Raw genomic sequence first — 27,867 nt, 5'->3', positions numbered from 1 at the left:
AAAGCTCCTGGAGAACGAAACATTGCCACAATAAAATGTCACATTAGTTGCATTAGTGTCCTTTTACTTAACATATACTACTGTACACTAATGGCCCCTTTCAAGGCAGGCAAAATTGCAGACCTGTAGAATATACAGAAAACTTTCACTGCACGTAAAAGTACAATAAAGCAACATAAATTACCGGGAACAGTTGAAGTCCCTTGACCTGTACCCATTGGAATGCAGGCGAGAAAGATACATGACAATATACACTTGGAAAATCCTAGAGGGACTAGACCCAAATCTGCATACGGAAATCACCCCCTATGAAAGGAAAAGACTCGGCAGGCGGTGCAATAACTAAGATAAAACACCTCAATTACTGGGAGCACTTGAAGTTCCTGAACCTGTACTCCCTGGAACACAGGTGGGAGAGATACATGATTATATACACCTGGACCTAGAGGGACTAGTACCAAACTTGCACACGAAAATCACTCCCTACGAAAGCAAAAGACTCGGCAGACGATGCAACATTCCCCCCAATGAAAAGCAGGGGTGTCACTAGCAAGCTAAGAGACAACACAATAAGTGTTAGGAGCCCAAGACTGCTCAATTGCCTCCCAGCATACATAAGGGAGATTACCAGTAGACCCCTGGCTGTCTTCAAGCAGGCACTGGACAGCACCTAAAGTCGGTACCTGACCAGCCGGGCTGTGGCTTGTACGTGGGATTGCGTGCAGCCAGCAGTAACAGCCTGGTTGATCAGGCCCTGATCCACCATGAGGCCTGGTCACAGACCGGGCCGTGGGGGTATTGACCCCTGGAACTCTCTCCAGGTAATGAAAAGCAGGAGGGTGCCATGAGTATACCTGGAGAGGGTTTCGGGAATCAACGCCCCCGAGGCCTGGTTTGTGACCAGGCCTCGTGGCGGACCAGGGCCTGATAAGCCATGCTATTACTGTTACTAAGAGACAACACAATAAGTGTCAGGGGCCCAAGACTGTTCAACTGCCTTCCAGCATATATAGGGGGGATTATCAATAGACCCCTGGCTGTCTTCAAGAGGGATCTGGACAGGCACCTAAAGTCAGTACTTGACCAGCCAGGCTTTGGTTTGTATGTCGGTTTGCGTGTAACCAACAGTAACAACCTGGGTGATCAGGCCCTGATCCACCGCTAGGCCTGGTCATGGACCAGGCTGCGGGGGCGTTGACCCCTGGAACACCCTCCAGGTATACACCCTTAACCAATGCACCCTTCTGCCCTCAAGTCCCTGACCACAGAGCTGTATGACCCATGTGGGTTTAGCGCTTTATGTGATTATTATATGTACGCCATTAGTCATTTTTTTTAAATAGGATTTTATATAATAATTATATTATTATAGGAAGAGATAATTTATCGTACAAGCAAAGATAACTGATAAAAGAATGGGGCTGCGGAAGTTGGGTAATAATGGTGTAATAAAGACCCCAATGGAAATATCAAGAATCCCAGTGGTAGTCACTGATTTTTTGGGGGGATATCCTAGGTAATTTACATTATGTGTAATTTCTTGTATAGTTAACATTCATGTACCTTTTATTATAAGCTGAAACTCTCTTTAATATTAATGTAAATAACTCATTTACCTTATTCTTAGTGAATATCTTTTATTGTTACTGGTTTTCACAAAGTTGAAAATCACTTTGACTGACTGTTTTTGGTTATCCTAGGTTCAATTAAATTAAATTAAATTCAATTCAAGTTTATTCTCTATAATGGTTACAATGTGGGGTTTACAGGTTTTGGGTATTTTGTGGTTTACATGTTATAAAATACTAATTACAGAGGGGGCCACTAGGACACCTAGCATGGCTAGGCATTTCGAGCAGGCTTAGATTAATTCTTAACATTAAATCCTTACAGATTATAGTATAAAGGCTAAGTGACTACATAATAATTTGTGAGTTTAGCAATGTGAATGCTTTTGTTTTGGCACAATACAAGGTGTCTATATTTGAGTATCATAGGCAAACTTATGACTAGTTAGGATTTATTATTTTAAGATTAAGATTAGTATTTCTGGGTTTAGAGTCAGTGGGTGAGTGAGTGTAATTTTGAACCACCAGGTGGTTATCATGTAGTTAGTTGTCGGGGTGGATCAGGGAGATAAGATGTTTTCTAACTGTAGTTTTGAAAGTGATGAATGTGTCTGCAGTTCTAGAGTTTTCAGGTAGGGTGTTCCAGATTTTAGGTCCTTTGAAATACATTGAATTTTTGTAAAGGTTTAGTCGAACACGGGGAATGCCATAGAGATGTTTGTGTCTGGTGTTATGCTTGTGGATCCTGTCACAACTATCAAGAAAGCATTTTAGGTCAAGGTTAATATTGGAATTTAAGGTCCTGTAGATATAGATTGCACAGTAGTAAGTGTGGATGTTCTGAACAGGGAGTAAGTTTAGATCTATGAAGAGTGGGGGGTGTGTTGCCAGGGATGGGATTTAGTGATTATTCTTACTGCGGCTTTTTGTTGGGTTATTATTGGCTTTAGGTGTGTTGCTGCAGTTGAACCCCAAGCACAGATAGCATAGGTGAGGTATGGATATATAAGTGAACGGAGGATCCCCACTGTTTTGGATACTTTTTTTGTTATGTGTTGGATATGGGTGCTGAAATTTAGGTTGTTGTCGAGGTATAGACCAAGGAATTTGCCCTCATTATGTCTGGCAATTAGAGTGTTGTCAATCTTAATGTTAAGTTGCGCAACACCTGCTCTGCTACCAAGATAAGATAAGATAAGATTTCGTTCGGATTTTTAACCCCGGAGGGTTAGCCACCCAGGATAACCCAAGAAAGTCAGTGCGTCATCGAGGACTGTCTAACTTATTTCCATTGGGGTCCTTAATCTTGTCCCCCAGGATGCGACCCACACCAGTCGACTAACACCCAGGTACCTATTTGCTGCTAGGTGAACAGGACAATAGGTGTAAGGAAACGTGTCGGAATTTCCACCCGCCGGGAATCGAACCCGGGCCCTCCGTGTGTGAAGCGGGAGCTTTAGCCACCAGACCACCGGGCCACCATACATAATACGTATAGTAGGTTTTGCCAGTGTTAAGTGTAAGTTTATTGGCTGTCATCCAAGTCGATATTTTGAGCAGCTCCTCGTTAACAATGGTGTTGATTAGGGTGGGAGATGACATAAGTCGTGTCGTCAGCAGGTGTTGGGATATGTTTGGAAGATCATTGATGTAAATGAGGAAGAGCAGGGGTCCAAGGACACTTCCCCGTGGAACTTCAGTATCAAGTGGTCGTATTGATGAGGCTGTGTCTTTAATGGTGACATACTGATACCTATTAGAAAGGTAGGATTTAAAATATGCAAGCACATGGCCTCTTATACCATAGTGATCAAGTTTGTGGAGTAGGATGCCGTGGTCTACTGTGTCATACGCTTTTCTTAGGTCAATAAAAATTCCTAGCAGATATTCCTTATTTTCCAATGCTGTGCAAAGCAGGTCTAGCATTTTTATAATTGCATCATTAGTGCTTTTATTTTTCCTGAATCCAAATTGGCAGGGGTTGAGTATGTTTTGTGACGTTATAAATGAATATAGTCTCCTGTGCGCAAGCGCATGGCCTCTTATACCATAGTGGTCAAGTTTGTGGAGTAGGATGCCGTGGTCTACCGTGTCAAACGCTTTTCTTAGGTCAATAAAAATTCCTAGCGGATATTCCTTATTTTCCAATTCTGTGTAAAGCAGGTCTAGCATTTTTATAATTGCATCATTAGTGCTTTTATTTTTCCTGGTGGGACATGAGATAGATTCCCCGAGTTATTTTTAAGTGACTTTATGATCGTGGTGACTTCCGTGGGCTCAGTTGGTACAAGATAGAAGGAATTTGGGAAATTCCCATCTAGGTAGTCCCCGGCACGGGCAGTGGTATGTGGGATTTTACTGGCGAGATTAGTTCTTATGTTTGAGAAGAAGTCGTTTATCTTGTTAGCTTTATCAGTGGGATGCAGTGGTGTTTCATGAGGTTTAAATAGAACAATATTCTTGTATTTTTTTAAGTTTATGGGTCCCCAGAATCTGGGAAAGTGTTTTCCAGGTCTTTTTTATATCTCCTCTTGTGTCAGTGAATCTGCTGGAGTAGTACAGTTGTTTGGCTTTCTTTATTAATTTGGTGAGAACTGTTGAATATTGTTTAAGAATATCTTTGTGTATTAAGCCCTGTCTATATTGCTTTTCATATTGGTGTTTCTTATCAATGGATTTCAGAATGCTGCTGGTTAGCCATGGGCAACCAAGCCGTTTATTCGTGATCTGTTTCGTTTTTATAGGACAATGTTTGTTGTATAGTCTAAGTATTTTGTTAAGAAAAATCTGTCCAATCGTCAATACCATTGGCATTGGAGAATTCTGTAGGCCAGTCAACAGTCTCTAGGTCTGCTGTGAAATTCCTTATTGAGGCCTCGTCATGGAGTCTAAATGAAACTTTGTTATATTTGTTATATATCTCTACACATATGTTGCTGTTGCTATGTATGATAGTCCATGAACTTGTGTGTAATAATAATATCTTTGTTTACTACATACACATGTACAAGGTATACAGTCCTAGCTGACATCAGTGACATACTACTATACAGAAAGCCCCTTGTTATGCTCAGCATGTCGGGCAAATTAGGTCAGTGTCCCAGGATGCGACCCACACCAGTCGACTGACACCCAGGTACCCATTTTACTGATGGGGATCTGAATAAACTTAGCTGTTTTAAGCTACTCAAATAAAATAAACTTCTAATAATTTAAGTCTGCTCAACTTCAAATTGTTTCAATTACATTACTGCATATTGTGCTGAGGATTGCTCAACCACTCACTACTATGATGTCTAAATTTTTATTGTTTTAAATAGTACTAAATTGTAATATATATTGTATTATTATTATTATAATCAAAAAGAAGCGCTAAGCCACAAGGGCTATACAGCAATATATATTGTAAATTGTTTTAAACTTCTGTTGTAATACTGTATTTTTATAAACTAATTCAACAGTGTAATTATTCTCCACTAGACTTATTAAAGCCATATAGCATTACCTAAGAGAATATTCTATTCTCTTTTACTCATTGTAGCTCATCTAATGATCATATGACTTGTTATTACCTCACTAATCTTAAGATAATTTTAAATTTTTCCCGAAATGTTCTGCATACAAAGGGGCTTTTGGCATGTAAACCCAACCTTTATATTCCTCTGTACCACCATGTATCATGTCAAAATAAACTTCTTATTCTTAAGGCTTAAATAATAAGATATTACAAGGACCCCAATGGAAATAAGTCACTGATTTTTGGGGGGTTATCCTAGGTAATTTACACATTATTACTGTGTAATAAGATCACAGTAAACAGCTGATAAGACGATATATATAAAACAACGACTACAGATCATTGATAATGTGAGAAATCGCGAAAGCTCTTGGAATTTCACTATTTTCACAATGATTGTTTTGCATATATTACTATGTATGATAATTTGTGAAAGTGAATTATGTGTGCCTTTACCAAAATAAAATGATTCAAGTTTGAAAATGGCGGGTTATAATGATGAGCCAGAGACCTGCTGAGAGCTGCAGAAACAAGTATGGCGGCGACACGGCGGCTGCAGAAGGTGGGTTCTGCTCCTATTTTACCCTCTGTCTCTGCTAGTTCTTTCTATCTTGTTTGACAGCTGCACTCGGGGGAATATGGAGTCTTCCTCCCTCTAGGAAAACCATAAAGACGTTATAAACTTTCATAAAAAGGGGTAAAATCGCCTCAAGTCCTCTGTTACCAGGTCGTTTGGTAAATGCTTGGCTTCTCTTATTCTGATTTTAATGCATTTATGTTTATAATTTGTTAACATTTTCGATTTTCAAGGATGTTATATTTTGTGATTTTTAGGCCATTATTAAAGGAGTTAAAAAAAAAGTTGATAGGCATATTGTTAAGTTTTTATTGGTTTCCGTGTGAGGAATCTGAATTTCCCGAGTATGAAGGTGTTGGCACTGGTGACACTATATTGATGTTGGCACCAGGTAGGTGTCAGCATTTGTGGCACCAAGTGAATAAGTTGTCTTTCTTGACACAGATAGGTAATGGCACCAAGTGAAAGTTGTACCTGTAGTAACACCATGTGAATGGCACTAGGTAGATGTGGCACTGTGATGACACTGTCAGAGCTAATCACAGGTATCGCCACAGTACATTAATAACTTAATCTGGTAATTATACATAGTACAATAGACTGTACTGATTACCTTCACATATGCTTTCTTGTTAATAACTACACTGGTTCTTCACTAACCACATCACTAACCTAATCACACTTCTGTTTCCTTTTAATATATAATAGTAATCCTAGTACAGTATTAAAGAATGGCTATAGTTACCGACAACTACTCGGTAGAACTCTATCGTCCTTTTACACTTCAGCCAGTGGCATAGCCAGGTTCTAAAGTTAGGGGGAGCAAGCGCGCGCACAAAAAAGGGGCCATAATGATATGCCTATCAGTGTCAAGTGCAAACTCCTCCTGTATGCAGATGACAGTGCTCTGTTAGTATCAGGTAAAGACCCACAAGATATTGCTAATGTTTTAACACTGGAACTGGAGTCCTGCAGCAAATGGTTAGTAGACAACAAACTATCATTACACCTAGGGAAAACTGAAGCCATTCTCTTTGGCACGAAACATAAACTGAGAAGGGTAAATAATTTTAATGTTCAATGTAATGGGGAGCCCATCACTTTGGTTTCATCAGTAAAATATTTGGGAATCCCCTTTGACCCATGCATGTCAGGAGAATTGATAGGGAACAGTGTAGTAAAGAAAGCGAATGCCAGACTGAAGTTCCTATATAGACAAGCACAGTGTCTACCTACTGAGGCTTGCAGGACCCTATGTCTAGCCCTAATACAATGCCATATGGATTACGCTTGCTCTTCTTGGTACTCTGCCTTGACAAAAAAACTGAAAGATAGACTGCAAATCACCCAGAACAAAATCGTAAGATTCATCCTGGGGCTGGGACCAAGAGAACATGTAGGCCAGGATGAATTACAGCAGTTGGATATGCTGAATGTGGAAGACAGAGTAAAACAACTGAAGCTAAATCAAGTTTATAAAATTGCTCACAAACAATGTCTAGAATATCTTGCTGTCAATTTTGTCAAGGTTGGGAACCAAAGCAATCATAGTACTAGGGGGAGAGAGCACAACTTTGTAGTACCCACAGTCATTGGACAGGCTTCAAACACCTTTTATTGTACAGCAATAAAGGAATGGAACAGACTGCCCGCACATGTCAAAGCCAGTCATAGTATGAACCAGTTCAAGAAGAGTGCCAAAAGGTGTCTGATGAATGTAGCTACAGAAAGGGAGGGGAATGATTTTCTATTTTTTAGCTAACATGCCTGTAAATTTTACCATATTCCTAGTAATGACCCTCGTATTGTAGATAGTCTTAATGACCTTGGTGTAGTAGATAGTCTTTTTAGTATGATAATAAGATGTTATCTTCATTGTAGAATAATAAGAAAATAATATAACCTTCATATTATAATAATAAGGTAAAAGGACCCCAATGGAAATAAGTCACTCTGTCTGACTTTTTTGGGTTATCCTAGGTTCTCTACACATATGCTGCTGTGTATGATAATTCTATGTAACTGTATTTGTGTATACCTGAATAAACTTACTTACTTATAACATGTACCAAATAATTTTAAATTCATTGTACGGTTTTATTTTGTTTTTAAAATCAAAACAATGAAGTACATAATTGTTATTTTGTATTTAAAATCAAAACAATAAAGTTTTATAGTAAACTCATTAATCTCAAAGCCTAATAAAAGCATGTGTTATTTAATTATTTTAAATTTAATCATAAAATGAAAAAAAAAATGAAGCAATGTGAAAAAGGTATGAAGCAACGACAACAGTCGCTTTCATCTAGACTTAATTCTACCAGTTATCTGTTACTTTATTATAATCCACCTCAGTAGCCAACTCTTTCAGTGGAGAGCAAAGTTAACCAAGACAATCTATCCTTGCCTATTGTAGAAAGAAGGTAGGACTTTGTCTTTGAGCTGACTAAAGGATCGTTCCACAACTACGCTAGTTTTTTTTTTTTTTTTAACACTTGGGTATCTTTAATGAGGAAACGTTTCACCACACAGTGGCTTCATCAGTCCATATGCAGGAGAACGGTGAAAAACGGGAGTTTGAGGTAATCGGTCCTTCAGCCTCGAGTCGATGTGGTCAGTCCATCAGTCTTGAAAAGAATACAGTATATGTGCGAAGAAGTAGCTTATATACTGTAGGCAGGAGAGGTGCAACAGTCATAGGTGGTATCACATTTGTCAAATGTGGAAGTAGGTCGTGCCTAAGGGTTAGGCAAGTGAAGGATTCCCGGTACCATTATACTGCTCTGCATAACGAGCGGCTTTCTATATAGTAGTATGTTATTTATGTCCGCTAGGCGTGCATACTTTGTACATGTACTTGTAGTAAATAAAGATATTATTATTATTATGAATGTGTTTTGTCATATCCTGTAAGGTTTGCATTGAGGTGTGTTTGGAAAATTGGATGTTTGGACACTGAGTTGTAATGTTCCAGTGTATGGCCTTGTAGCTGTACACACTGTATTTTATGTTATTAACATCTCCATAAAACCATACCGCGAGAGATATTTATAGGAGGAAACGTTTTATTTATAATTCCCGTCCAGATTCTGGCAACATTTACTCCAGATTCCCGGGAAGCTGTGCTCAATTATGCATAAACTTTGTAGATGAATGGTTCAGAGAACCGACATGTTGATAAATTAGACACATGTGCAACTCTTGGGCATCCCTACTGAGGAAACGCCTCGCCACACAGTGGCTTCATCAGTCCACACGCAGGAGTTATTGGTAAGGTCAGAAAAATGGTGCAGTGTGGACAAGTTAGGATAAATGGAACACATGTCATTGGTACAAGTGAACTAAAGATTTAAAAAATTATTGAAAAGGCACCACTTTTGAAAAATGTGCTCAGGGGGAGCAGTTGTTCCCTTTGCTCTCCTAGTTATGCCACTGACATAAACATGTACAATCTGTGAAGATTATGGAATAAGTAAGTATACCTTGTGCAAATTTTTATTTGACAAAAATCAGTTAGGGTATGTTTAGTTAAAGTATGGTAAGGTAATGTCTGGTTAGGTTAAATAAATCAGAAAATGCCACCTGTCTTTGTTTATATCTGGCCAAGCATGAAACATGCCTCAGTGTGCTTGTAGCCTAAATACATAACAAAAAAGGCACAATACCACGACTGGAACAATACAAAAATAACCCGCACATAGGAGAGAGGAGCTTATGATGACGTTTCAGTCTGACTCAGATCATTTACAAAGTCACACTAACAAAACTGAGAGTAGGAGGGAGTATATATAGGCCAGCAGACATTGACGGGAACAAGAGAGGAAGAATTAAAGGAGGAAGAGAGGTAGTGGTAGAAGTAATAGTAGTAGAGGAGTCAGTCAAATATTAAGAAAAAGAAGCACTGCAAGGGAGCTAGAGGCCCACATAGGGTAAGAACAAGAACACAGAGGGGGGAGGGAATAATAATGATGGACCAAATACCCAAGGCAGAAGAAAGAAAACCCAAAGAGGAAAGGGAAGAAGGGAGAAGGGGAAAAAAGAATCAGGTTAAATCATGGGTTTTCTGAAGTTTGGAACATTTTACAATATAAAATGCTCCCTTTTTTCCTTTCCTCTTTCCTCTCTCCCCTTTGGGTTTTCTTTCTTCTGCCTTAGGTATTTTGTCAATCATTATTATTTTCTCCCCCTCTGTATTCTTGTTCCTACCCTATGGGCCCCTAGCTCCCTTGCAGTGCTCCTTTTTCTTAGTATTTGACTGACTCCACTACTACTATTACCTCTCTTCCTTCTTTAATTCTTCCTCTCTTGTTCTCGTCAATGTCTGCTGGCCTATATGTACTCCCTCCTTTCGTTTTTGTTAGTGTGACTTTATAAATGGTCCAAGTCAGACCGAAATGTCGTCGTAAGTTCCTCTCTCCTATATGCGGGTTATTTGTGTACCCTAAATATGTAAATATATTCATTTTCCTTATACAGTATCTCCCAAAATAAGTTTGTATAAAATAATTTATTCTTTGCTGTACTTAGGTTATATATACAACCTAAATGATAGCTCATAAAGAATAAAGGCACAATACCATGACTGGAACAATACACAGATAACCTCACGTAAGAGAATGAAACTTATGATGATGTTTCAGTCTCGTAGGAGATACAGTGGACCCTTGCCTGACGAACGCATCGCATAACGTTAAATCCGCTTAACGAAGCATTTGAGCGTCAAAATTTTGCCCCAGCTAATGATAAAAGACTCGCCCAACGTGATTCATCCGGGACCTGTTCATATGTGGCCAGTGTTTACAAGCCAGCCAGTGCGGTCGCATTTACGCATACATTTGGTACGTTTCACCTTATCCCAGTGTTTTTAGTGCTTGTAACTGCAAAATGAGTCACCATGGACCCCAAGGAAGCTTCTAGTGCCAACCCTGTGGTAAAAAGGGTGAGAATTAGTATGGAAATTAAGAAAGATTTTGAAGGGTTTGGGCCTAACCCTGAGAAGCCTATGCCAGTTGTGGAATCTATTGTGCCTACTTCAAAGATTAAGGAAATGTGTGCAAAGTGGGTTGAAGTGCAAACCTTTATGGATGAAAATCACCCTAACATAGCTATTGCAAGCCGTGCTGGTGACTTACAATGACAGTGTTGTGGCCCATTTTAGGAAAATCTTGAAGGAATGCAAGGTAAAGAGCTCTATGGACAGATTTGTTGTGCAACAGAGGTCCAGTGACTGAAGCTGGTTCTAGTGGCATTAAAAGAAGGGAAGTAACCCCGGAAAAGGACTTGCACCTCAAGTCCTCATGGAAGGGGATTCCTCTTCCAAACACTAACAACTTCCACCATCTCCCCTCCTCCCATAATAATAATAATATCTTTATTTACTCCAAGTACATGTACATAGTATACAGGCCTAGCTGACAACAATGACATACTGCTATATAGAAAGCCCCTTGTTATGCTCCGCATGTCAGGCAAATTAGGTCAGTGTCCCAGGATGCGACCCACACCAGTCGACTAACACCCAGGTACCCATTTTACTGATGGGGAACATAGACAACAGGTGGAAAGAAACACGCCCAATGTTTCTACTCTGGCTGGGAATCGAACCCAGGCCCTCACCGTGTGAAGCGAGAGCGTTAACCACCAGGCCACCAGAGCTCCATCAATCATCACCAGATCTTCAATAAAGGTAAGTGTCATGTATTCTTTATTTAGTAGAGTAGTAATTGTGCATGTCTTCCTCTTTTGGATGTATAAAAATGTTTATTTCATGTGGTAAAATTTTTTTTTCATACTTTGGGATGACAGGAACGGATTAATTTGATTTTCATTATTTCTTATGGGGAAAATTAATTCGGCTAACGATGAGCTCTCAGGAACAGATTAATATTGTTAGGCGAGGGTCCACTGTATTTGGCACCATGCATTTTTTACTCATTCTAACAAAAATAGTAATTTCATGAGCTTCCAGGAGCTCACCAGACAATATCTTTATTCACAGTGAATTGGGCAAAAAAAAAAAAAAAAATTATAAATACTTTATTACCTGGAGTATACCTGGAGAGTGTTCTGGGGGTCAACGCCCCTGTGGCCCAGTCTGTAACCAGGCCTCATGGTGGACCAAGGCCTGATCAACCAGGCTGTTACTGCTAGCTGCCTGCAATCCAATGTACAAACCACAGCCTGGCCGGTCAAGTACTGACTTCAGGTGCCTGTCCAGTGCCTGCTTGAAGACAGCCAGGGATCTATTGGTAATCCCCCTTATGTATGCTGGGTGCCAATTGAACAGTCTTGGGCCCCTGACACTAATTGTGTTGTCTCTTATCGTACTAGTGCCACATATGGTCTTGGATGCTCTGGAGGAAAACAGAATGCAGATGTAGTATACACAGACTCGGCAAAATTTTGCCTTCCATGTATGTGATCATGGTGTAATAGCACACAAAATGTGATAAAGGAATAAATGGAAAAGTAGCTAGATAGATCTATAACTTCCTAACAAATAGAAAACAGAGTAATAGTAAACAGAGTAAAGTCCGAGGCAGCTATGGTGAAAAGCTCTGTGCCTCAAAGTACAGTACTCTGTCCCATTCTGTTCCTCATCCTCATATCTGACATAGACAGAGAATGTAAGCCACAGCACCTTGTCCTTTGCTGATGATGCTTGAATTTGCATGACGGTGTCATCTATTGAGGACACTGCAAATCTCCAAGATGATATCAGCCAAATCTTTAAATGGGCCTCAGAAAATGATATGAAGCTCAATGAAGACAAATTTCAATTACTCCGCTATAGAAAACTCGAGGAAATTAAAACTATCGGAATATTAAACAAATTCCATGTCGGAGGATCTCACCTTCAAGGACCATAACATTGTATCGATCGCATCTGCTAGAAAAATGACAGGATGGATAATGAAAACCTTCAAAACTAGGGAGGCCAAGCCCATGATGGCACTCTTCAGGTCACTTGTTCTATCTAGGCTGGAATATTGCTGCACACTAACAGCACCTTTCAAGGCAGGTGAAATTGCTGACCTAGAAAATGTACAGAGAACCTTCATGGCGCGCATAACGGAGATAAAACACCTCAATTACTGGGAGCGCTTGAGGTTCCTAAACCTGTATTCCCTGGAACGCAGGCGGGAGAGATACATGATTATATACACCTGGAAAATCCTAGAGGGACTAGTACCGAACTTGCACACGAAAATCACTCACTACGAAAGCAAAAGACTTGGCAGACGATGCAACATCCCCCCAATGAAAAGCAGGGGTGTCACTAGCACGTTAAGAGACCATACAATAAGTGTCAGGGGCCCGAGACTGTTCAACTGCCTCCCAGCATACATAAGGGGGATTACCAACAGACCCCTGGCAGTCTTCAAGCTGGCACTGGACAAGCACCTAAAGTCGGTTCCTGACCAGCCGGGCTGTGGCTCGTACGTTGGTTTGCGTGCAGCCAGCAGCAACAGCCTGGTTGATCAGGCTCTGATCCACCAGGAGGCCTGGTCACAGACCGGGCTGCGGGGGCGTTGACCCCCGAAACTTTCTCCAGGTAAACCCCAGGTATAAAAGAGCGAAAAACTAATGTGAAGGACCTGGCCCGGTGGTCTGGTGGCTAAAGCTCCCGCTTCACACACGGAGGGCCCGGGTTTGATTCCCGGCGGGTGGAAATTCCGACACGTTTCCTTACACCTATTGTCCTGTTCACCTAGCAGCAAATAGGTACCTGGGTGTTAGTCGACTGGTGTGGGTCGCATCCTGGGGGACAAGATTAAGGACCCCAATGGAAATAAGTTAGACAGTCCTCGATGACGCACTGACTTTCTTGGGTTATCCTGGGTGGCTAACCCTCCGGGGTTAAAAATCCGAACGAAATCTTATCTTATCTTATCTTAATGTCAGAGAATCTTACTTTCAAGGATCACAACAATGTATCTACCACATCTGCTAGGAAAATGATAGGATGGATAATGAAAACCTTCAAAACTAGAGATGCCAAACCCATGATGATTCTCTTCAAATCACTTGTTCTCTCTGGGCTGAAATATTTCTGTACACTAATGGCCCCTTTCAAGGCAGGTGAAATTGAAGACCTTGAGAATATACAGAGAACTTTCACAGCATGTATAAGTTCAATAAAGCACCTAAATTAATGGGAATGGTTGAAGTCCCTTGATTTGTATTCCCTGGAGCACAGGCAAGAAAGATGCATGATAATATATGCTTGGAAAATCCTAGAGGGACTAGCTCCAAATCTGCACATGAAAATCAATCCCTATGAAAGCAAAAGACTCAGCAGGAGAGGCAACATCCCCCCAGTGAAAAGCAGGGATGCCACAAGTACACCAAGAGACAATGCTAAGTGTCAGGGGCCCAAGACTGTTTAGCTGCCTCCCAGCATACACAAGGGGATTACCAATAGACTCCAGGCTGTCTTCGAGAAAGAGCTGGATAGGCACCTAAAGTCAGTACCTGACCAGCCAGGCTGTGGTTTGTATGTCGGATTATGTGCGGCCAGTAGCAACAGCCTGTTGATCAGGCCTGGTCACAGACCATGCAGCAGGGGCATTGACCCCCAAAAACCCCCTCCAGGTATACTACTTTATTGCAGGAGTTTTCACATACATCCAAGTCTACACAAGTTCTCTTATTCAACAGCTTAATTATTGCACTGAACGAAGTTTAACACATATTACTGTCGAGGAATGGGGCAGTACACTCTTAGGGAAAAGAGGGAGCTAGTGGAGGTAAACTCACAAACTGGTACTCGGTTATCTCGTACTCTTGTTGGTGTACTCCACTCTGTCCAGTAGAGCCTTTCTTGCTCTGTGGCTCCCAGTAAAACCATCTGCTTATGACTTAAGACTAAAGTGCATCTACTCTTCTAAGTAATAGTAGTGACTGTTCCTCAGCAGATTTTGGACATTAATCATAGTTTGAATTGTAATTGAGGGCACTTTGAGTTTACATGTACATATCTATGGCACTGGCCAGATCCCACTGAAGTAGATGTACATGACTGACCATTTAAATTACTAGTACTGTAGTAGCTGCCAGTTTTACAACTTTACAATCATTGTGTTCAGACTACCATTTTGTATCCAGAATACAATATAACACTGAGACCATTTAGTACTGTACAGTGGAGCCTCGGTTTTCGTGTTTAACCCTTTGACTGTTTCAGGCCCCTCTCTGAAACTGTCATTCTATGTCGCTCAATTTTTGAAAAAAAAAAATTATTTTTTCTTATGAAATGATAGAGAATCTTTTCCCGATGGCAATGACACCAAAAGTTCGAAATTTGGTCGAAAACTCATGGAATTATGCTCCCGCAAATTTAGCGGTCTCGGCGACATATGCGTATCGGCGATTTCGTCGACTTTGAGCCCTATTTTCAGCCAATTCCATTGTTCCAGGTGACCAAACTCATAGCTATTTCTTTAGAACTCCATTTTATCTATCAGCTGAGTACAAGAAACCTCCCATTTACTAATTTGGACTACCCAATATGGTGGTCAGAAATTGGCAATTTGGCCAATTTCACGCAAACTAAAAAAGATGCCAATTTCAAAATATGGTCCAGAATAAACAAGGCAGACATTCGTGGCACTAAAATAACATATGCTCTGTTCATTAGTCACATCTCTAGGCCCCTCTTATATTATTATTGCTTTCTATTTTGATTTTTTATTCATACAAAAAAAATACAAAATTTACTGTTATGCAGACTACTGCATTATTGTAAAAATGGTATAAATAATATCAGTGCACTAGTGAAAGAATATTAGGCTCCCCAGTTGACGTGTATTGGACGTGTGGTGTGATTTATTTACTCCTGAACATTGGTAAAAATCGAACATTTCTGCTACTTTGAGCTCAGTTTCAAGGTCGTTTTCATCGTCAAAGTAATGAAAATCATCTCTATTTCTGTAATATGTTTTCCATTTTATCACCTAAGACCATGAAAACGCGAATACAACGATAAATACTATACGAAAATACACCTCAAAGTCGGCGTTTTATTCCAAAAAAACGATCAGTTTTTTTTTTCTCATTACGCAATGTGTGCTGCAGGATTTTTTTGTGGTGCACACTGACCACACAGACCCATTCTCTCACATGTGGGCCTACCAGCTTTCTCCCACTTGATTTGAAGCCGCTAGAATTATTGAGTATACAGTGGACCCCCGCATAGCGACTTTAATCCATGCAAGAGGGCTGATTGTTATGCGAAATGTTCGGTATGCGAATGAATTTTCCCCATAAGAAATAATGGAAATCAAATTAATCCGTGCAAGACACCCAAAAGTATGAAAAAAAAAAATTTACCACATGAAATATACATTTTCCTACACACAAAAAGAAGGATACATGCACAATAGTAGAGTAGTACATGCACAATATATATTGTGCATGTACTACTCTACTAAATGAAGAATAAATGACACTTACCTTTATTGAAGATGCAGCAATGACTGATGAGACACTGTGTCCTGGGAGTGCCTTTTCCTCCTGTGTACTGTAGGTCCTGTTTGGCATTTTCTTCCAGAACAGGCCTTATCACACTGTGTATGCCACTACGATTCTTAAATCTCTCAAGCCAACCTTTGCTGGCTTTAAATTCACCAATATGAGCACTAGTTCCAGGCATTTTTCCTTGTTCACCTGGGTGTTAGTCGACTGGTGTGGGTTGCATCCTGGGAGACAAGATTAAGGACCCCAATGGAAATAAGTTAGACAGTCTTCGATGACACTGACTTTTTTGGGTTATCCTGGGTGGCAAATCCTCTGGGGTTAATTGTTTCTTGGTATTCTCAATAAGCCACACCAACAACGGTGCTACAGCAGCAGCAGCAGCAGCTGACGGTGGTACAACAGCAGCAGACGATGCTACAGCAGCAACAGACGATGCTACAGCAGCAGCAGACGATGCTACAGCAGCAGCAGACGATGCTACAGCAGCAGCAGACGATGCTACAGCAGCAGCAGACGATGCTACAGCAGCAGCAGACGATGCTACAGCAGCAGCAGACGATGCTACAGCAGCAGCAGATGATGCTACAGCAGCAGCAGATGATGCTACAGCAGCAGCAGACGATGCTACAGCAGCAGCAGCAGACGATGCTACAGCAGCAGCAGCAGACGATGCTACAGCAGCAGCAGCAGACGATGCTACAGCAGCAGCAGCAGACGATGCTACAGCAGCAGCAGATGGTACTACAGCAGCAGCAGCAGCTGACGGTGGTACAACAGCAGCAGCAGCTGACAGTGCAGCAGCAGCTGACGGTGGTACAGCAGCAGCAGCAGCAGCTGTACCACCAATAGTAGCGATGGTTGATTGGGGTTTATTATACAACTTGGCCAGCTCGGAGACACGCACTCCACTTTCATACTTATCAATGATCTTTTTCTTCATCTCTATAGTAATTCTCACCCTTATTGCTGTAGGGTTGGCACTAGAAGCTTTCTTGGGGCCCATGGTCACTTATTTTCCAGAAAAAATCACCAAAAACACTGTAATAATACGAAATGTTCCGATTGTATGCTTGGATGTTACCGCGGAGGCTGGCTGGTAAACAATGCCACCGGCGGAACATGTGAGCGTGGCTCAGGCCGCACATTGGACGCGTCTCGGACGAAGAGCGGTGAGCGGGTTTTTGGGCGGTATGCGAGGCAAAATTTTTGCGAAAAAAGCGAGCGGTATGCAGATTGTACGGTATGCGATGCGTGCGGTATGTGGGGGTCCACTGTATATACGTCAGAAACATTGGCTCGTAAGACGTATTTATACGTCGAAAACAGTCAAAGGGTTAATCCGTTTCAGAGCCATCGCCCAAAACTGAAATCGGCCAAAACCGAAACCATTTTCCCCATAAGAAATAATGTAAATGGAATTAATCTGTTGCAGACACCCAGAAGTATCAACAAAAAAAAATTTTTTTACCTTAAAGATAGTTACATGTACAAAAGAATGAACATTACACATGACACTTACCTTTATTGAAGGCTGTTGTTGCTGGAAGGAAGACAGGGAGGAGGGGAGAGGGAAGAGAGGTTATTCTTTGGAAGGGGAATCCCTCTTCATAAAGACTCTTGGTACCAAGTCCTTATCCAGGTGTCACTTCCCACCTTTGGTTTATGATGCCACTAGGACCAGCTTGAGTCACTGGACCCCTGTCGCACAAAATATCTGTGCAGATAGGTCTGTTTCTGGCGTGACATGGCATTGTCATTGTAAAAGTTACCTGCACGGATTGCAACAGCTTACTCAGGGTGATGTTCCTCTACAAACGAATGCACTTTAGTCCACATTGCACAAATCTCCTTAATCTTTGAAGAAGGTGCCTTCTTCCATCTCTCTTCCTCCTCCTCTGAAGCAATTTCCTCAGCTGTGGTCTGTTGCTGTTGCAGATGAAGCTCTTGCAGCTCATCAGTGGTTAGCTCTTTATTGTGGTCCTCCACCAACTCTTCCACATTCTGGCCACTCACATCCAACCCCATGGAATTACCCAATGCCACAGTTGATTGCACAACAGGTATAGGGTCAACCTCAAACCCTTCAAAATCCTTCTTTTGGACACAACCTGGCCACAATTTTCCCCAAGCAGAGTTCATCGTCCTGGAAGTCACTCCCTGCCAAGCCTTATCTATAAGGCCTATGCAGTGGAAGATATTGAATTACAGTGGTCCCTCAATAATCGTCCGGCCTGATTGTCGTCCATTTCGGAAATCGTCGTGTTATTTTATCCAAACATTGGCTTGCAAATGGTCCGTTAACTTGCTAATCGTCTTTCGTCCTGGATGTGTACTCATGGCTCTGAGCCGCCTCGGCCTCCCTTCCCAGCCAGTGTGCCATTGTTTACCAGTGAGCGATGGTCCCCTCACATGTTCATACAAATATTTCATAATATTCCATTCATTTTAGTGCTTGCAAGTGCTAAATAAGCTAGCATGGCTCCAAAGAAAGCTCCTAGTGCCAAGCCTTTGGTAAAGAAGGTGAGAAATACGATTGAATTTGAGAAAAACATCATGGAACAATATGAAAGTGGCGTACATGTGGGCGAACTGGCCAGGATGTATAACAAATCCCGTACAACCATATCTTCCATCATAGCCAAGAAAAAGGAAATCAAGGAAGCTGTTGTTGCAAAGGGGGTAAATATGCTGATAAAAATGAGATCACAAGTACTCGAAGATGTTGAGAAGTTATTATTAGTGTGGATAAACATTTTATGACGTTGATTATTTGTGAAAAGGCTAGGCAGTTGCATGACGATTTGGTAAAGGCTGGTTTGAGCAAAGGCTGGTTTGAGAGATTTAAGAAGCGTACTGGCATACACAGCGTGATAAGGCATGGTGAGGCTGCCAGTTCGGACCAAAACGTGGCTGAAAAATATGTGCAGGAATTCAAGGAGTACATAGAGGCTGAAGGACTGAAACCTGAACAAGTGTTCAATTGTGATGAAACAAGCCTCTTTTGGAAGAAAATGCCAAAGAGGACCTACATTACTCACGAAGAAAACGCACTCCCAGGACACAAGCCTATGAAAGACAGGCTGACGCTCATGTTCTGTCCTAATGCTAGTGGGGATTTCAAAGTGAAGCCATTACTAGTGTACCATTCTGAAAATCCCAGAGTGTTCAAAAAAAACAATGTTATGAAGAGTAAATGGTGTGTGTTTTGGAGATCTAATAATAAGGCATGGGTCAAGAGGGAAATTTTCATCGAGTGGTTCAATGAAGTGTTTGGCCCTAGTGTGAAGAATTACCTCCTGGAAAAGAAATTGGATCTCAAGTGCCTCCTAGTAATGGACAATGCACCTGATCATCCTCCAAACTTGGATGACCTAATTCTGAAGGAGTTTGGGTTCATCACAGTAAAGTTCTTGCCCCCGAATACCACTCTCTCCTCCAGCCCATAGACCAGCAGGTCATTTCAAACTTCAAAAAACTCTACACCAAAGCAATGTTTGGAAGGTGCTTTAGTGTGACCTCAGACACTCACTTGACCCTAAGAGATTTTTGGAAAGAACACTTCAGTATTCTCCATTGCATAAGCCTTATAGGTAAGGCTTGGGAGGGAGTGACTACCAGGACTTTGAACTCTGCTTGGAGAAACTTGTGGCCAGATTGTGTCCACAAGAGGGATTTTGAAGGGTTTGAGGCAGCCCCTGATGAGCCTATGTCAGTTGTGAACACTGGGGAGTTCCATGGGGTTGGATGTGAGTTTGGAGGATGTGGAAGAGTTGGTGGAGGACCACAATGAAGAGCTAACCACTGAGGAGCTGCAAGAGCTTCAGCAGGAAGAGCAACAGATTGCAGCTCAGAATCTTGCTGCAGAGGAGGAGGAAGAGAGATGGAAGAAGGTGCCTTCTTCAGAAGTTAAGGAGATTTTTGAAATGTGGGGTAGGATGGAAAGATTTATGGAGAAACATCACCCTGAGAAGGATGTTGCAACCCATATCGGCAACTTGTACAGTGACAGTCTTGGCCCATTTTAGGGAAGTTTTAAAGAAACCGAGCTCTCTGGACAGTTTTTTTGCGAGACAGGACTCCAGTGACTCTCAAGCTGGTCCTAGTGGCATTAAGAAACAGAGAAGAGAAGTAACCCCAGAAAAGCACTTGGTTAGTTTAGTTAGTTAGTTTAATATGTTTATTATGCACCCCATACCCATCCTGTGGGCGGTAGTCAAAAGATTACAGAGGTACATAATTGGTCCAGGGACTGGACTCCAAAGTTTTGATAGCTGAGCAAGTTACAAAGGTAATGAACTAGATCTGGTCATAATCATGACCAAGTTACAAAGGTAATGAGCTCCTGGTTGAGCTGGTCACACTCATGAATAATTGCAAAGGTAATGAATCATAAACACATTAATCATGAGAATTTACAAAGGTAATGAGCTCCAGGTAGAGCTGGTCACAATCATGACAAGTTTCAAAGGTAATGAATGATAAACACGTTATGACATGATTACAATCATAGACAAATTACAGAGTAATGAGTAGTTAACAAACATAGCAGGGAATTCATCCATTGCCTCAACAGATGTTGCTAGGTGCTTGTCTCTCCTCGGCAGACAGCCATTGCAAACAGCAGCAAGTTGCCCAGGGATCTGCTGCTTGCACGAGTACCATCGACCCTCCCCAAGAGGTCCAAGAAGCCAGTGACTCCGTTAGCAGCCCGATGGAGAGCTGTCCTAGGGACTTGTCAGTGTCCTGGTGGACGCCAAGTTGATTGAAGATCCCAGGCCCTCGTGTGCACGGATGTTGAAGCTTGAGGAACTGAGTACACACTGCCTGTGGCACACCTGACAGCTGCCTCGCGGTCGAACTCCACGATGCTGTCCCTGTAGTGGAAGTTCCTGTGAGCCCGGCACTCCCTGCAGTGCCATTGCTGACATCGTGGGTTAGGGGAGAAGTACCCTCTACAGATGGGGTGGCGCTGGGAGTTGGGAGGGTGAGGCGGGGGAGACGCGCAGGGGTGAGGCGTTATGAGAGGGTCACTGTTTACTACACACGCCCTCTCCCTCCCCCCCAGCGGAGAGGGGGGGAGGCGCTGACTGGTCCTGACTCAACAACACCAAACCCTCTAAAACTGCACAACACTTCAACTATTTATGCTGAAACGATGCACTGGGATGTCCGTTCGCTGCTCTGGTATCTTCTCAAAGCATTCACACTGAGTTCTGTTAAGTAGGGACCTGGTCATCCTCTTTGACCAGGAGCTATCCTTGAAAATCACGCAGCTAGCCCGCTACACAACCTGCCGCGTCGGCCATGCCAGCAGCTGTGAAAGCTGCTGAGGTGTTGATGGAAGGGGATTCCCCTTCCAAACAGTAATTCAGTCTCTCTCCTCCTCCAGTCTTCCATACACTAAGAAGAATCGCCAATAAAGGTAAGTGTTATGCTGTTAATGTTTCATTCATCATGTCCCATTGTATTGTTTATGTACTACATCTATATTTCATGTAAAAATTTTTTTTGTTTTATTACTTCTGGGTGTCAGGAACGGATTAATTGTATTTACATTATTTCTTATGAGGAAAATTGATTCGAAAATTGTCTATTTTGATAATAGTCCCACTTCCAGGAACAGATTAAGGACGATAATTGAGGGACCACTGCAATTCTTCCAGAGCACTCTTAGGGTCAATTCAGAGTCTGAGGTTGTGTCCAAGCACCTTTGAAACATTGCTTTGGTGTACAGTTTTTTGAAGTTTGCAATGATCTACTGGTCCATGGACTGGATGAGAGGAGTGGTGTTAGGAGGCAAGAACTTCACTGTTACAAAACTGAATTCCTTAGACAATTGGTCTGCCAAGTCTGGAGGATGAGCAAGAGCATTGTCCATTAACAGGAGGCACTGGAGTGGCAATTTACTATCCAGGAGGTATTTCTTCACACTTGGGCCAAACACTTCATTGAACCATTCCAGGAAAATTTCCCTAGTGATCCATGCCCTACTGTTAGCCTTCCACATCACACACAATTTACTCTTGACAACACTGTTTCTTGAAAACACTGTGATTTTCAGAGTGATACACCAGTAAAGTCTTCACTTTGAAATCCCCACTAGCATTACCACACAACAAGAGTGTTAGCCTGTCTTCCATAGGCTTGTGTCCTGGGAGTGCCTTTTCCTCCTGCGTAATGTAGGTCCTCTTTGGCATTTTCTTCCAAAACAGGCCTGTTTCATCACAATTAAACACTTGTTGGGGTTGAAATTTTTCAGCCTCTACATAACATTTGAATTCCCTCATGAATTTTTCAGCCGCTTTTTTGTCTGAACTGGCACCCTCGCCGTGCCTTACAACAGTGTGTGTGCCACTTCGCTTCTTGACTTTTTCAAACCAGCCTTTGCTGGCCTTAAATTCACCTACATCAGCACTTGTTTCAGGCAGTTTCTTTGAGATCATCATGCAACTGCCTTACCTTTTCAGTTGTTTGGGATCTCTGTTTGGTTATCGCATTCATCCCTTTCGTGACATCAGCTTGCACAATTTCTTTTCTCTGATTGTTGATGGCACCTTCCCGTACATCCTGCCAAGTTCAGCAGTGCGTATGCCACTGTCACATTTTCTTAGGATTTCTTTTTTCAGTTCTGTGTTCCTCACTTTTTTACCATGCACTGGCACTAGGAGCTTTTTTTGGGGCCATGGTCACTTATTTAGCAGTCACACACAATAAACAAGTGGCAAAAACAATGGATTATTACAAAATGTTTCATATGATCTGGCAGGATATGTTCACTCACCGAGAAACAACGCTACACTGGCTGAGAATGGTGTGGGAGGCAGCTTTGTCTGCGCGCTGGGCACTGGACAGGTTCTGTACAATTGACGAAACAACCAAAAAATTGACGAAAAAAGTCGGCCAAAACTGAAATCGGTGATAACAGAGATCGACAAAAAACGGAGAGTCCACTGTATATCGTTTGCTTCTCTGAGGGATGACTTAACAGGCCCAGTGGTAACTCCGGGTAACAGGTACCGTAGACATTGGCATGGTAAATAGGCTAATGGTTAGTAATATATACCAGTACTGTATGTAGAAAACTTTGAGAACTTGTAATCTATATTCTGTACTGCATAACCTTCAAAATATTTGTTTTCACAGGAACTGGCAGATATCCGTAAGTCAGGAATTAAATCCTTCAGGGACATACAGGTGGATGAGAGCAATATATTAACATGGCAAGGACTTATAGTACCAGTAAGTGTCAATACTGTATGTGAACCAAAATAGTTTTAGCATGTAGTTACTACATTCATTATTTTAGTATCTGTATTGAGCCATATATGCTGTGCCTGATCATTTCTTAGAAACAGGTTTGCGGTTCATTATTTGCATAACTTGAAGACAAATAACGTACGTATTTGCATATTCTTATCTTTTTTTATAATACATTTTAAAGTGTGAAATTTTTATGTAATTCATAATTTTGGCTTTGCAAAAACACACATCTTGCTTTGCAGTTTTTTCATGTTTTATACAGCAGAATACTGTTATTTTATCACATGATATTGTTACTGTATTACTCTAAATATATTTACATTAACTTAAACATTTTAATAAAGAACTTCATGTTGTCCACTGTTTCTTGAAGCTGAATTTGGCATTAAGTTAAATTTATCATTTGATCTTAATATAATTTTTATATCTTAAATTGTATTACTTAATACTGTAAAGTGTATGGCAGTTATTATTGATAGAGGTAAGAGAGAGAGCAGGATTGCAGATGAACAAGGCTTTAGAATGTGTAGGGGATGTGTAGATCGTGTTTACATTGAAGTATATAAGTGAACAATATTTAGATAAAGGTAGGGAAGTTTTCATTGCATTTATGGATTTAGAAAAGGCATATGACAGGGTGGATAGGGGAGCAATGTGGCAGATGTTGCAAGTGTATGGAATAGGTAGTAACTAAATGCTGTAAAATGTTTTTATGAGGCTAGCGAGGCTCAGGTTAGGGCGTGTGTAGGAGAGAGGGAGATTACTTTCCAATAAAAGTAGGCCTTAGATAGGGATGTGTAATGTCACCATGGTTGTTGAACATATTTATAGGTGGGATTGTAAAGAAGTAAATAATAGGGTGTTGGAGAGAGGGGTGGGATTAAAGTATGGGGGATATCAAATACAAAATGATACTGTGCTTTTGTTAGATTCTAAAGAGAAGTTGCAAGGGTTAGCAGATGCATTTGGGAATGTGTGTATAGGAAGAAAGTTAAAAGTATATGTAGATAAGAGCAAGGTGATGAGGGTATGAAATGAGTTAGGTAAAGAAAAATTGAATATCACAGTGGAGGGAGGAAGTATGGAAGTGAATGTGTTCAGATATTTGAGAGTGGACTTGTCAGCGGATGAGTTTATGAAGGATGAGGTTAACCCATAGAATTGATGAATAAAAAAAAGGTGAGTGGTGCACCAAAGTATGTGTGGAGACAAAAAAAAAAAAAACGTTATCCGTAGAGGCAAAGAAGGGAATGTACGAGAGTATAGTGGTACCAACACGTATATGGGTGTGAAGCATGGGTTGCAAATGCTGCAGCAGGGAGGCGGCTGGAGGCAGTGGAGATATCCTTGCTAAGGGCAATGTGTGGTGTAAATATTATGTAGAGAATTTGTAGTGTGGAAATTTGATGGAATTACTAAAAGTATTATTCAAAGGTAGTTTAGTCATTTAGAGAGGATGGAACAAAATAGGATGACTTGGAGGATGTATAAATCTGTAGTGGAGGGGTAGGGGTCATTCTAGGGAAGGATGGAGGGAGGGGTAAAAGAAGTTTTGTGTGCAAGGGGCTTTGATATGCAGCAGGCATGTGTGAACATGTTAGATAGGAGTGAATGAGATGAATGTTTTTTGGGACTTGATGAACTGTTGGAGTGTGAGCAGGGTAATATTTTGTGAAGGGACTCAGGGAAACCGGTTAAGCCGGACTTGAGTCCTGGAGGTGACTGCACTTTAACCCTTAAACTGTCCAAACGTAGATCTACGTTTTTTCAACATTTGAAAGTATGTAAAAAAACGTAGATCTTTTCTTTTTTTTACATTTGAAAACGTATAAAAAAAACTTTGATCTACTTTTTTTTTGTTATATGTATTTGAAAATATGTAAAAAAACGTAGATCTACAGTTTAAGGGTTAAAGGAGGGGTTTGGGATATTGGCTGTTTGGAGTGACATCTAAATAGAAAAAAACTGTTGTATCTGAGCACCTCTGCAAACACAAGTGATTGTGTGAGTAATGGTGAAAGTGTTTCTTTTTCTTTGGGTCACCCTGCCTTGGTGGGAGACGGCCAACGTGTAAAAAAAAAAAATGCAATGACTTTAAAACTTGAAATTTTGGAAAGTTTCCAAACAGTTGATAGATGTGGAGCTCTCGGAGGATGTAAATAATGGTGCATGAATGCCGTAATAGTGAATCAGGGAGCCGTGTAAATGAATTTCTGGATGTAATTTGCATTGTCCATATTAGGGAAGCACCATAGAGCGGGGCCCTCCTGTACTTTTTTTTATGCCCTTTCTTTTGTAGGTAACTACTAAATATTTTTATTCTCATTTTCAGGAAAATCCCCCATACAATAAAGGAGCATTTAGGATTGAAGTGAACTTTCCTGCAGAATACCCATTTAAGCCACCCAAAATAAATTTTAAGACAAAGATTTATCATCCTAATGTAGATGAGAAGGGGCAGGTGAGTTGAGCTGATTTAAGAGTTCACTCTTTCACTGTTGTGATGCTTGAAATTTAAAACTAATAGCCATCTTAATTAAAAAAAAAATCTGAATAGCTAGAAATTTTTCCAAAATTAATGAGATCAAAATTGGAAAATTCGGTGCAAAACTGGTATTCTGGATACATTTTACACGAGCAATTTTGCTCACTTTGAGGCCTATTTTAATTTAATTCCATTGCTGAATTTGACCCATGTCATAGCTATTCAACTATCAGATCTACCCTATAAAGTACACAACTGTCAATAATTTGGCCAGTTTTACACAATTCAGTAAATTCCAATATAACCCTTTTACTGTTGTGATCCCAAAAAATTAAAATTGCTGAATTGCAGTTTTAAATTAGAAATTTCTTCTGATGTGATTTCTGAAGTAGGGACACCAAAAATATGAAGGTCAGAATTACACAGGCGCAACTTTATCAGTTGGGGTGCAATTTACGTATTGGCAATTTCACCCAGTTTGAGTCTTGTTTTAGGCCAAGTCCATTGTTCAGTTTTACCAAATTTTTAGCTTTTTCACTATTAAACCTTCTGTTCTATCAGTTGTGCCAAGAAATCACCCATTCAACTATCAGAGCTACCCTATAAAGTGCATAAGTTGGTAATTTTACACAATTCACTGAGTTATCTTTTAACCCCTTTTAACCTGTATATACATGATTATATACACCTGGAAAATCCTAGAGGGACTAGTACCAAACTTGCACACGAAAATCACTCGCTACGAAGGCAAAAGACTCAGCAGACGATGCAACATCCCCCCAATGAAAAGCAGGGGTGCCACTAGTATGTTAAGAGACAACACAATAAGTGTCAGGGGCCCAAGACTGTTCAACTGCCTCCCAGCATACATAAGGGGGATTACCAATAGACCCCTGGCTGTCTTCAAGCAGGCACTGGACAAGCACCTAAAGTTGGTACCAGACCAGCCGAGCTGTGGCTCGTACGTTGGATTGCATGCAGCCAGCAGTAACAGCCTGGTTGATCAGGCCCTGCTCCACCATGAGGCCTGGTCACAGACTGGGCTGCTGGGGCGTTGACCCTTGGAACTCTTTCCAGGTAAACTCCAGGATCGAATCTTATCTTGGTGGTAATGACACCAAAAGTAGGAAAATTTGATGGAAAACTTATGGAATTACACTCTCGCGAAGTTAGCGGTCTCGGCGATATGTATGCATCGGCAATTTCGCCTAATTTGAGCCCTATTCTCGCCCAATTCCATTGTTCCAGTCGGCCAAACTCATAGCTATTTCGCTAGAACTCCATTTGCTCTATCGATTGATTACAAGAAACTGCCCATTTACTGATTTCAACTACCCAATAAAATGGTAAGAAATTGGCAGCTTGGCCAATTTCACACAAATTTTAAAAGATGCCAATTTCAGAATGGGGTCCAGAATAAACAAATCAGACATTCCTGGCGCTTAAATAACATTTTCTCTGTTTATTAGTCACGTCTCCAGGCCTCTTGTATTACTCTTGCTCTCCATTTTGAATTTTTATTCACAAAAAATAGAAGATTTACTGATATACAGACTACTGCATTATTGTAATAACTGTATAAATAATGTCAACCCATTTGTGACTGCATATTAGACTGGCCAGTTGGACACGTATTAGACGGTGACGTCATTTGTTTACTCTGGAACATCTGCAAAAATTGAACATTTCTGCTATATTAAGCTCAATTTCAAGGTACTTTTTATCATGAAACTAACTGAAATTATCTCTATTTCTGTAATGTACCTTCCATTCTATATCAAATGAGACCAAGAAAACAAGAATACAACCGTTAATACCATACAAAATACACCTCAAAGTCGGCGTTTTAAACTAAAAACATGGTTGAAGTTTTTTTTTCTCATGCACTGCGTACTGCAGGATTTTTTTTACACTGTGCACACTGACCACACATCCATTCTCTCACCTGTAGATCTACCAGCTTTCTCCCGCCAGATTTGAA

The 27,867-nt window shown here is 41.0% G+C and overlaps 1 protein-coding gene across 1 annotated transcript in view; it reads left to right on the top strand.

The window, feature by feature from the left end:
* The first annotated feature begins 5,508 nt into the window (after nucleotides 1-5,508).
* LOC128701115 (ubiquitin-conjugating enzyme E2 L3) overlaps nucleotides 5,509-27,867 on the top strand; it is a 31,722-nt gene continuing 9,363 nt past the window's right edge. Inside the window, exons 1-3 of the mRNA XM_053794682.2 lie at nucleotides 5,509-5,647; nucleotides 23,285-23,380; nucleotides 25,734-25,862. Of these exons, the coding sequence (XP_053650657.1) occupies nucleotides 5,621-5,647; nucleotides 23,285-23,380; nucleotides 25,734-25,862 (252 nt within the window). The 5' untranslated portion in view covers nucleotides 5,509-5,620. The remainder of the gene's footprint in view (nucleotides 5,648-23,284; nucleotides 23,381-25,733; nucleotides 25,863-27,867) is intronic.

The sequence above is a fragment of the Cherax quadricarinatus genome, chromosome 73 (genome assembly GCF_038502225.1).
Source record: "Cherax quadricarinatus isolate ZL_2023a chromosome 73, ASM3850222v1, whole genome shotgun sequence".
In the NCBI taxonomy this organism is placed as follows: domain Eukaryota; kingdom Metazoa; phylum Arthropoda; class Malacostraca; order Decapoda; family Parastacidae; genus Cherax; species Cherax quadricarinatus.
The sequence above is the reverse complement of the archived record's forward strand: the minus strand, read 5'-3'. Positions and strand labels throughout refer to the sequence as shown.